General features: G+C 35.8%; 1 protein-coding gene across 1 annotated transcript; it reads left to right on the top strand.

Annotated features, from left to right (window-relative positions):
- The first annotated feature begins 7,177 nt into the window (after nt 1–7,177).
- LOC127618230 (transcription factor LBX1-like) lies at nt 7,178–8,496 on the top strand. The gene is made up of 2 exons (XM_052090573.1): nt 7,178–7,493; nt 8,012–8,496. Exons 1-2 carry the CDS (start codon nt 7,178–7,180, stop codon nt 8,494–8,496), a joined length of 801 nt encoding a protein of 266 aa, XP_051946533.1.
- Nucleotides 8,497–12,211: the final 3,715 nt, after the last annotated feature.

Here is a 12,211-nt window from a genome sequence, read left to right on the forward strand (position 1 = left end):
TATTATGTTGACCATATCTGTGGCACATTTCTGAGGTTTAAAAGGATACTTCACCCAAAAATAAATCCTTCTGCCATCATTTACTCACCCTCATGTTCAAAACCCCACTGACTTTCTTCCCTCACACACAAAAGGAGATGGCAGGCAAGATTTGAGTCTCAGTCACCATTAACATTCGTTGAATGAAAGAAAGGATGCAAGGGAAGTGAATGGTGACTGTACTCAGAGCAAGAGTTCAAATTGTGCCTAACATATCCTTTTGTGTTCCATGGAAGAAATTAAGTAATACATATTTGGAACAACATGAAGGTGATTGCTTTCCTGATATTTTAATGTTTTGGCATTTCTTACTGGCTTGAGAGATTTTCTCAATGAAATTACATGTTAAATTGTAAATTTGTTTTGTATATAATAATCACTTTGTATGACTGCCTCAAGTTGATGAAATACACAGCATTATATTAATTACTCATGCCTCTTTATTTTTAAAAATAAAATCAATATTTGCACAACAGTAAGGTGCTTGCATATGGGGCCTGTATATACATTTTAAAATACACACTGTTTCAGTAGTATAGCCAAAACACGTAAACATTATACTTGTTAACTTGATTTTAGTGTGATAAAATTGTGTATTTTAAATTTTGTGGACTCCATTCACTTCCATTATAAGTGCCTTACTGTAACTTTTGCTTTTTTTTTTTATAATCGAGGGATGAGTTGAATATTTTTTTCATTGGTAATCAACAGTTGGCTACAAATGGTGTCGATTGAGCTAAACTTGTGTTGAACCTAGAACATTCTTTTAATATTTCCAGAAAGTTATTTCCAGGAAGAGACTATGTAAAAATATTAACACTGAATAAAAGTCTCTAATGAAAAGGCACTAGATGCTCTAAAATTGGCTTACATGGGGAAAAAGCTATGCATTTACAGCCATGTTCATTTAAGCTCTCATAAATGTCCAAATAATTGCATCTGTGTTTTTGCACTCTTTCAGTTTTGCTAACTTCTGGTGTCTTCTGATTCATTCTCCAGATGGTCTGGTGTAGCTGCATGATTATTGTTTCCCCTGTTTCCAAATGTCAAAATGTTTTCATGTTTTTTCACAGATGATAAGTGGCCATCATTTATCCAGTAAGCTATTTTTGACAAATTCATCATGTCTGAAACTATTTTTCAAGAATGGCTTTATTGTCAGTTATGCAAGTGATATTTCTGCTTACAGATGGGAAACATTCCTTGTCTTGTTCTTACCATTCAAGTTATGATGTAATGATCAATTTAAGCATGACATTAAACTTAATCCTTAATAAAAAAAAATTAATGGAGCAGTCAACCGGTCCTGCGATGAGACTGAAATGTCACTGGACATAGAACGCACTGTGTGTTCCATGCCTCACTCTTACTTTTGATACTCTTTACCCACAACTCCTCCTCGCAGTTACTCCACTTTCAGCGGAAGCATATATCCTCCTTCCAAATGGACCTTGAGCAGGCCATGACTTTGCACTTTTTTTTCTGCAAGCAGTGCACTCTAGTGTCACAGAGATCTTCAGCTTAACAACTATTACTCATCTAATGTATGTGCAGGCCTTTATGTGGTGCGGCCCTTCAGATTAACCAGCCATGAGTAATTTCGCTGCAGCCATAGCGGCCCATAGAGCAGCTCAGCATTTCATCTAGTATTACATTACTTTGTACTGTCCCAGAGGGCATGGGAAAACATGGGGAGCATCTATGGTGTTTTGCGCATGATATGGACTTCAGCCATAAAAACGATACGGCATTTGCGGCTGTCCTGAATAGCTTGCAATAAACATCCATTTGTTCTGATTTTCAGTTGATCACTTGTATATATATGAAGGCTAAGCATGGGTTCTTTATTATTGGTTATGAGTTTCTGATATCTGTTCCGAGATTATAATTTTTTCTAACAATGTCTTGCTCTCAGTTTTTACTATAAAATGACTTCAGTCAGGGATAGAATACAAGGAATTACAGACAACTGTCTAACTGTTACACTGACCTTTTTTGTGTCCTTTTTTTTTCTTATTTAAGGGAGGGTATATGTTAGATTGTCAGGACATTAGTCCTGCTGTGTGCTGTGTTTGCCAAATGTTAATCCACCTTTGTTGGGGAGCAATCCAAGCTACTTTAGATAATAATAGATACAGAGCCTGGTTAGTATGATTCATATACTCATGCCTTATCATTTCTAACATGATACTGTAAATGTTGTTGCTGAGTGGAGATTCAATTCTCTTATTGGAAGACTGCTAATAAATACATTTGGGCATGGAAGGTCATTGAATCTGCAGAAATCTCAGATTTTCCAGAGTATTTATTTATTAGATTTTTTTACTCTGGTCGGTTTATAATTTTTTTTTATTATTATTATTATTTTAGCACACTTTCATGTTCCAATAAGAGTGTATAGCTCCGTTTAACACAATTTACTATATTTAAATCTATTCTACAGAATTCCGCCCTCAAAATTAGTTGCTACAAACATGTGAAGTCTGCATATTCTGCCAGGGCATATTTGACCTCTTTTTGCCCATACCAAAACCTTTTCACCACACTACAAACACTAAATTTGTGAAACAACTGTGCACTTATTAAGATATAGTAAATGTAGTACTGAAGTATCTCATGCTCATATAGCCTCTCAGTTTTTTCCTTGGATAATGAAAAACACAATCAGATATGCCTACACTATCAAATGGTTTACCCTAAAAATGTAGGCTACCTCGAATGGTTTTATTCAACTTAAAAAAACATTTTTAATAACATATGGTTGCACCAACAAAGATCATTTTAAGGGATAGATCAGGTGCAAAAGATGATTTTTAGTTAGCAACTGCACATTTTGAAATTGTCAGTGTAGGCATTTATTTTTGTATTTCCTGATTACGCCCGATTTCGTCTTTCGAGTTCTGAAGTTCAACTGCTCAAGTCCTTAAGGGAGATTTTGCATATTTTGGTTAATTAAAGACTGTAATGGAAACATTTTAGTGTCCACCCCATCACTAAATGGTTCAGTGGCTAAGCAGCATACTACAACTTTGTATTAACGGGGCTCTGTCGCACATTAAGTGGTGTGTTTTGGAGTAGATATCATGTGCAGGAGGTATCCAGGGCGATGCCCATCGCGGGGTTTTTAAGCGCATTGAAGATCTATTTTGAAGATGGCGAAGATGTGGGCTTTTCTTAAGATTTCTATGGAAAGTTACCAAGAGTGTTGCGTTTTTGAGATTACGCCCTCTTTGACATTTCAACTAGTCTGTGGCCAATAATAATGGGACACAATTGCATATGTGAATAATATCAAATTTCGTTTATTAAGGATGCAATTAGTAGATTATAAAACTAAACGTAATTTAAAATGATATTTGAATGCGACCATGGGTGTTAAACGTTAGACTAGTTGTTGGTTGTGGAATGAATATTAGTCACCATAATTAGATACTTATATAAATAATATATTTAATAATAATTAAAAAGTAAATAATAGCCTAGACTTATTATAATATTATTAAGTATATTGTTGGTAGGCCTATTACTGGTTTTGTTGTTAATTTTTGTTGTCATCTGAATATGTTTTAGTTCCCCCTTGATGATGATGATGATAATAATAATAATAATAATGTCTATTCAGTTGAAAATGGCGGATAAATGGACGTTGCGTGAAAACGTGGCAAATTTGTGTCAAATAAAAAATGTCTCTGTACCTGTGATATTTAGGTTACCTACATATTAATCCAAGACGTGAAAATATGCCTCTCGGTTTAGCAAGTATTCCTTGAAAACAGTATATCCATCTGGCCAGATGTGTGGGCAGATAATTTACAATCCCATGAAAGGTCATGTGAATAAAAGTTGGGGAAAAGATCCGATATTGCCTGTGAAATCGGAGCTCACGGGCTCGGAATCAGAGAATAAATTATGGAATAAAACTGTCTAGACAGACATTCACTGAAGAAAATACTCAATAGTCATAGACCTGGTGTACATTAAGCCTACTCATAGACCTGGTGTACAATACTCATAGACCTGGTGTACAATACTCATAGACCTGGTGTACAATACTCTTAGACCTGGTGTACAATACTCATAGACATATTGTACAATACTCATAGACATAGTGTACAATACTCATAGACATGGTGTACAATACTCATAGACCTGGTGTACAATACTCATAGACATATTGTACAATACTCATAGACATAGTGTACAATACTCATAGACCTGGTGTACAATACTCATAGACATGGTGTACAATACTCATAGACCTGGTGTACAATACTCATAGACATATTGTACAATACTCATAGACATAGTGTACAATACTCATAGACCTGGTGTACAATACTCATAGACATATTGTACAATACTCATAGACATAGTGTACAATACTCATAGACATAGTGTACAATACTCATAGACATGGTGTACAATACTCATAGACCTGGTGTACAGTACTCATAGACATATTGTACAATACTCATAGACATAGTGTACAATACTCATAGACCTGGTGTACAATACTCATAGACATGGTGTACAATACTCATAGACATGGTGTACAATACTCATAGACCTGGTGTACAATACTCATAGACATATTGTACAATACTCATAGACATATTGTACAATACTCATAGACATAGTGTACAATACTCATAGACATGGTGTACAATACTCATAGACCTGGTGTACAATACTCATAGACCTGGTGTACAATACACGTAGACCTGGTGTACAATACACGTAGACCTGGTGTACATTACTCGTAGACCTGGTGTGCACTACTCATAGACCTGGTGTGCACTACTCATAGACCTGGTGTACACTACTCATAGACCTGGTGTACACTCATAGACCTGATGTATAATACACGTAGACCTGGTGTACACTACTCATAGACCTGGTGTACACTACTCATAGACCTGGTGTACATTACTCATAGACCTGGCCTTTGTTTTCTGTGAGCTAATTAATTTCTTTATTTCCAACAAGGTATTGCACTGAAAATTAGTTAGCCAGTCATGGACCACTCCTTTTAATTCCTAAACATTTGGTTATCATAAACTTTGCATAGGCTATTATCCAATCGATGATAATGTATTAACGCTTCTTTTAACTTCCGGTTGTGGATCGTATACTACAATTATTTTCTACATTAATTTGTTGAATTATTTAGATTTATTTCGATTTAGTAAATCATTTGATTTTGACATTCCTTAAGAAAGTGTGATAATTTATGCCACACCTATATTTATTTACCGAAATAAAAACAGTATAGAATGTATAGTATTGTGAAATTATCTCTTTGCATGAATTTGCAGTGGTATCTTCCATGACATTTTATTGCGTCATATCTGCTTACGCAGGCGTCCTGCTCACTGTGGGCATGACTAAATGATCATGTCACGCAGGCGTAACCATCTGCCCCTTATCCTTTTTTTGGTGGATTTCCTATCGTTTTCGGTGGACTAAAAACTGCTTTTTTTCTTTTTTTTTGCCATATTATTTAAGTGTTGTGTTAGCAGATGTTATGGCTAGTGTTACCAATTGCCGAATTTAAATACGTGCTAAATACTTGCTGCAAGAATAAATCTAATTCAGCTTTAACATTATGCGAATATTTCATTTTAATCTACGATTAAAACAACTACTAAGAGGATAAAAACAAATGCGTAAATCACAAAGCGGGCAGGAAAAAAGGAAAAAGTTTCTCGAGCTAGTCTACTAACCAACAAAACGCACAGTTTTCTCCTGCTGTAGCTCAGCCTCCATCCGCCATAAACGGCTGTTATCCGTTGTCCCGCGCGGCCTCTTTTCTATAAGGTGCATGATGGAAACAACTTAAAAAGATCCATTAAAAGCTAATATCAATGCACAAATTATATGATACATAGGATACGCATGACAAATTTCATTTAGTAATTTATATGATCAAATTCGTTTATTATTGTTTTTCAGTGGATAAACTTTTTAAGCAAAATAAGTTATAATCTGTTTTTTAATTTTTGCTTTTGCATAGTAGTTTACCCCGTTCTGTGTAAATCGCCGAAAAAATGTCCAATAATGCCAAATATGCAGAAGCATGACCACCAGACGATTTTTAGATGAAATATCTTACTGCTGATGTGAGCTGGCCCTTTGCGTTTGAATTATGGCAAATAAGATTTGGTGCAGCTGAAGGGTACAATCTCTCTCTCTCTCTCTCTCTCTCTCTCTCTCTCTCTCTCTCTCTCTCTCTCTCTCTCTCTCTCTCTCTCTCTCTCTCACACACACACACGCACACATTTATTTTGTTCTACCTATAAGTATTATCAGCCACGATACACTGCCTGACTGCAAAATAAATGTATTAAACGAAACATCGAGTTTACCTTGTACATTTTTGAAGCACACAATTTAAAAAATAATATTTACAAAAAGTGTAGACTTTTAGTAAAGTATACTGTGTTCTCATATTTTGAAATACATTTTTCTTATTTGAAAACAATTCTTAAACAAGTGCTTGAATAACAAAACCATGGTACAAATTTGCAAATAGCATCGAACGGAATATAGCGACAAATCATTCATTTGTAATAAAGAGTGGGAGCGTTAACTATTGTAATCCGGCTGAGCTCCTCCTCCCGGCCATACCCTCTAATTAACGGGGCTCCTTTCATGCTAAAGTCTGCATCGGACTGCAACATAGTCAAAGAGCAAGAGCGAGAGAGAAAGAAAGAAAGAAAGAAAGAAAGAGAGAGGGAGAGAGAAAAGTGCCACTGGATGTAATTGATTGTCTTGCTATCAAAAATAACTTGTTAGTAATAGTCGATTCCGGCTGCTTTTGAGGCTGACTGTTTCCACTGAAGCATCAGGGGTTGTCAGGCTGGTTCTCACTGAAGCTAAACCGTTATCCAGGAACTGAGGACAGCAGACGTGGCATTTAAAAGAAGAAGAAAGAAAAAAGACTTAAAGTTCTGCAAGCCTGCGGCAAAAGCAACATGATGCTTATCGGCTACATCTAATGCCACGGATTTGGGGATATCCTCCCATTCAGTTTGCACCCTGCTTATTAATACTTTATATAGGCTAAACCGAACTATTCTGAATTGTTAATTCGATCAAAACTCAAACTTATTTTCGAAAGAATCTAAAAAGACAAATAATGACCTCCAAAGAAGACGCAAAGGGCGCCTCAGTTGAGGATCGAAGGCGCAGTCCGTTGGACCATCTTCCTCCCCCTGCTAACTCAAACAAGCCCCTCACCCCTTTCAGCATAGAGGATATTTTAAACAAACCTTCCGTCAAACGAAGTTACACAATTTGCGGTACAGCGCACCTGCTTTCGTCCGGCGAGAAGCACCCATCCACGGGCCATCACCGTGCGCTACTCACCCAGACATCTCCACTGTGCGCCCTGGAGGAGCTCGCCAGCAAAACCTTCAAGGGACTGGAAGTCAGCGTTCTGCAAGCGGCAGAAGGTAAACAGAAGGCCTATTCCAGGCCGGCAGGTTGTAGGCTAAAATAATTTTCGGTGACGCTGTTCATGTAAACTAATATCCAAAAAACACGTATTCAACAGTTAAAATCCCACTCAAAACATTAATTGTTACGATTAATTGTTTAAAGCTAGCTTTTTGTTAAAAAAAAAAAGTTGATGAAAAATATAGTTTAAATATTGATTACATTTAAAGCATGGACATTTGGGATTATTTTGTAAAACTGTTAAAATATATGCACGTGCATTGAACATTGAGATTTAATTTTCGAATTGAAATTCGAAGCCAAACTGAAAAATACATTTTCGTTATTTATAATAGTGTTTTCAGTTTAGGAAATGATAACAGCATCAACAGCATCATTTCCTAAAAGTTAACGGCTATTAATAACAATGTTGTTATAAGGCTTTTCTATTTGTTACCCACATCATAATATGCTATTGTTTTTAAACACATTTTTATGTCAGGCTGTACTATTTTTTTTTGTTTGTTTGATATAGGAAGAGACGGCATGACACTATTCGGTCAGAGGAATACCCCCAAAAAGCGGAGAAAGTCGAGAACAGCCTTTACCAATCACCAAATCTATGAACTGGAGAAAAGATTTCTCTATCAGAAATATCTGTCTCCTGCTGATCGGGATCAGATTGCCCAGCAACTCGGGCTAACGAATGCTCAAGTCATCACCTGGTTCCAGAACCGTCGAGCCAAACTCAAAAGAGACCTGGAGGAGATGAAAGCGGACGTGGAGTCGGCCAAAACAGTAGGCAATGTACCTTATGAAAAATTAGCCAAACTGGCAGACCTAGAGAAATGCGCCAACGGCACTCTCGGAAATTCAGTGGCCAAATCTCCAACGCGATCTAACCAGGAGCACGAGGGCACCAACAAACTGCACATGTCGCCATCATCGCCATTTACGGACCACACGACAAGCAAAGACTGTTCAGAGGATGAAGACGAGGAAATTGATGTCGATGACTGATTGTCCTTGAACAGCATCTGCATTATTTACCTTTTTCTGAGATGATCCTCTGGAACCATTGAGTTGAAAGTGCCATTAATGCACCAAATGTATTAAATGACTTGTATTGAAAGCAAAGCAAAACAAATCAATATATATACAACAACAAAAAAGCAAAGCAAGCATGGGACAGTTTCTTCAGATCATTTATTCAGTGAGAGTTATCTAATATCGTAATCATTTAGACTATTCGTTTGAACAGATAGATGAAGAGCAATAAATACCTTGATAATATACTTCAGTCAGATGTAAACAGATACACACACGCACTTAAAGCACGATTCCTTATACAGAACTTTTGATTTTACCCGGTTCTGATTTGTTTCACACGATTATTTTAGTAAAAATGGCTACACATGTTATATTGATATCTCATCCGAAACGTTAATCGCCTCTGCGTGCCCCTGTAACAAAAACATCGTTTGATAAACACATGTGCTATAGAACATTTCCTACAAAAGATACCGTAAGAAAAACAAAATCGACTTTTCTGATTAAATCTGGACTGTCACATTTTAATATATTTCTTATGGTTTGTATGCCTGTAAGTGCCTTTTTTAAACCAGGAAACCATTTAAACCAAGTGTACAAAGTGTAATGTATTTAAAAGGAAATAAAAATGTCTTTCTCTAAATTTTTGACATTAGTCTTGTAGTTTTATTTATTATTTAAGGAGCAAGCACCCCAACTTATTTATATATATATATATTAGGCCTAGCTATCTTTAAATGGCATTCTTTTCTCTGTGTTTTTTACCCTTACCCCTCTGACTGGCATTTGGCTTGTTTTTCATTTCATTAAATTGCACTGGCACTCCCATGTTTTCGATTCGAATTGTTTACGCTTTTGATTTTCAAAACGCCATAGCATGTTTTCCTGTCCCCACGATGTGTTTTTCAATATCCACAATGGATGTGTGTGAGAAACAGAAATCTGGATTGATGAATGCGCGAATAAAGGATGCCCCAAAACGCAGGATTTTTGGCTCGTTTCTCTGCGGTTGAAAGAGAAGAGAGGCAGTCATTTCTAGCGTAAGGCGTGAAAACTGGGGACAAATGAGCAGTCTCCCCTGATGTGACAAGCTACAATGAAGCATGCTCTGCCTCCCGCGGCTCTCAATACGGAGACAAGCGTGTCCCACCGAACAAAAAGGACACAAACGTTTGGAGGCCATATGGTTTTTGAATTTTCCTCACAATTTCAGACAATTTGATGGATTGAGCTGGCCTTCTTTTTAAAATGTTTCGCTCAGTTTTCACAAAGGCAATAATGCTCACAGGGGCGAGGGCATCTGGGCCCTGGGCCTATTAATGTCCCCTCTATTCTCTCTCCTTTCTCTCGGCTGTTTTAAACAAGTCTATGAATTACAATGATACTGACTCGTCTTGTTAAGGGGTTGTCTTCTGCCTTTGTTTGTTTGAGTGTTTGGTTTAAAATAATAAAGTTACCTTTTTGGCTACAAAAAGCAAAAAGAGTGACACTGTCTGTGTATAATTAGAAAACTCTGCAAGGAAATTGGCCGGATTATATTTTCTGTCTTTTTTTATTTTCCTTGCTGAATTTCTTTTTCTTTGGGCATATTATTTCTGCTCTTTTGTTTTTAAGCCGTCAATGACGATTGGCATTTTTGTGAGAGCTGTTTTTTATTTTTTTATTTTATCGTAGAATATTTCTGTTTACAAGTGCAAGTGCACGGGAATATATTTCGATGTGTTAGTATTATTATTATTATAATTATTTTTGGTTTTCTTTTTTCTTATTATTTATCAATAGTATAATAATAATAATAATAATAAAAGCAAAAATATTAACAATAAAAAATAATAATCATTTCACATATTGATGTGTCGATTTAATTTATTATTACTATTATTATTAGGATAATAATATTATTATTATTAGGATACTATAATAATAATAATTATTATTATTATTATTATTATATTTTTTTTATTTATTTCAGATATTGAATTAAAAACACAAATCATACATTAGATAATAATAAAGTTACAGTAGGCTAAATCATTGGGCCTATTACTTAATACTATTTCTATTAATCTCTTACTATTATTTGATTATTTGTTTGTATGACTTACTCTTAATTATTGTATTAAGTAGCCTAATATATTTTTTGGCTGCTAATTTATGTTCGGTTGTACGCAGAATTTATCATTATGGATCTAGTAAATTAGAACAAGTATAATCCAGGTGAATAAAGAAAACCCTTTAAATCGTTCTTGATTGTGATTCGTGGCATAGTTTAGTAGCTCAACAAAATCTTATTTTGTGTAATAAAAAAAATCGAAGCCATGAATGGATTGTTTTAAGCATCATGAAGTGGCTGTGGTGATATGCGGACAATGTGATATCACCCCCCACTAGCACTCTATATGCTCATTCGGCTCTTTGGTGTAATAAAAAAAAGAACAATTATTTCTCAAGGCTATATGTATAATTTACAGTAGATATTGTGCTAATTTAAAAAGTTTAAGATTTTAATTTGCCCACTTCACATACAGATGAAAGGAACGCATTTAATTATAGCTCACAATTGAGAGTCATCAACGCCATGTAAAGTCCTTATCCAGACAATCTCCTTTTCTCTTTTATAGTGCACAGGATACATAGAAAGTAGAAAATGTTTATAAGGCGTGCTGATATATCAGTGGAGCGGGAGCTGGTGGGGTTCAGTTCCTTATTTTATGAGGTGTTGTCAAACGTGGCAAAGATAAGTAATACCACAATCCGAAAGTGCATAACGTGGTAATTAATCCCAAAGTCTTAAGTGTATTTCAGCTCAAGAGAGAGAGAGAAAAAAAAAATCTAATTCAATCGCCTGGAAAATTGAAGTTTGATGCATGAGCCCTGCTGAAACAATGGGGTTTGCACCCTCCCTCCCTCCTCCTCCCTTCTCTTTCTCTCTCTCTCTTCGTCTCTCTCTTCCTCTCCCTCTCTCTCTTTCCCTCTTTCTCTCTCTTTCTCTTTTCTCTACCCTTTCTTTTTTTTACTGGCTAATTGTTTGATTAGAAAAGAGGATAGCTTGCCAGTGATTCTCTTCCTTAATTAAAAATGAATAGCATTTTTTTTCGTTTCCAAATATAGATAGATAGATAGATAGACAGATAGATAGATATTTCGAGACTTCTTTCCATGCAGTTAACATTTTAAAAAACCTTTCGTCGACTCCATGCGAGACTACATGTCATAACAGTGTATATGATTCGAGGTGAAAAATTAAGCAGATTAAACTGTGGGACCCCCTTAATACTTCAAACTTCAATTTTACGGACAATTGAACTAAGCATGTCCCTGACAAAATTGATAGATGTATTAATTTTCTTTAACTGGTGATTAATTACTCTCCACTGAAAGAATTACAAGACTTTTCGTCACAAATCTGCATATTAATCAAATTGTAGTTGATAATTCAAACGGAAAAATGGATCTAAGGGAGTTGAGGGGCATAACTCGAAAAAATATACCTACCCAGATATTTTTTCTCCTCCTTTGCTGCTAAGCTGCGTGTGTAGTGTATTAAAATCAAAGATGCAGAACGAGTTAGCCTGGCTATTTGGTGAAAACAGAAATTGCCTGTCCAGTTTTATGATGTGTTCATGCTGAGCAGGCAGATCTTAATGTGTCCTGTCAAACTGTCTGAGATTTAAAGGGGAAAGAG

The sequence above is a fragment of the Xyrauchen texanus genome, chromosome 24 (assembly GCF_025860055.1).
Source record: "Xyrauchen texanus isolate HMW12.3.18 chromosome 24, RBS_HiC_50CHRs, whole genome shotgun sequence".
Taxonomy (NCBI): Eukaryota; Metazoa; Chordata; class Actinopteri; order Cypriniformes; family Catostomidae; genus Xyrauchen; species Xyrauchen texanus.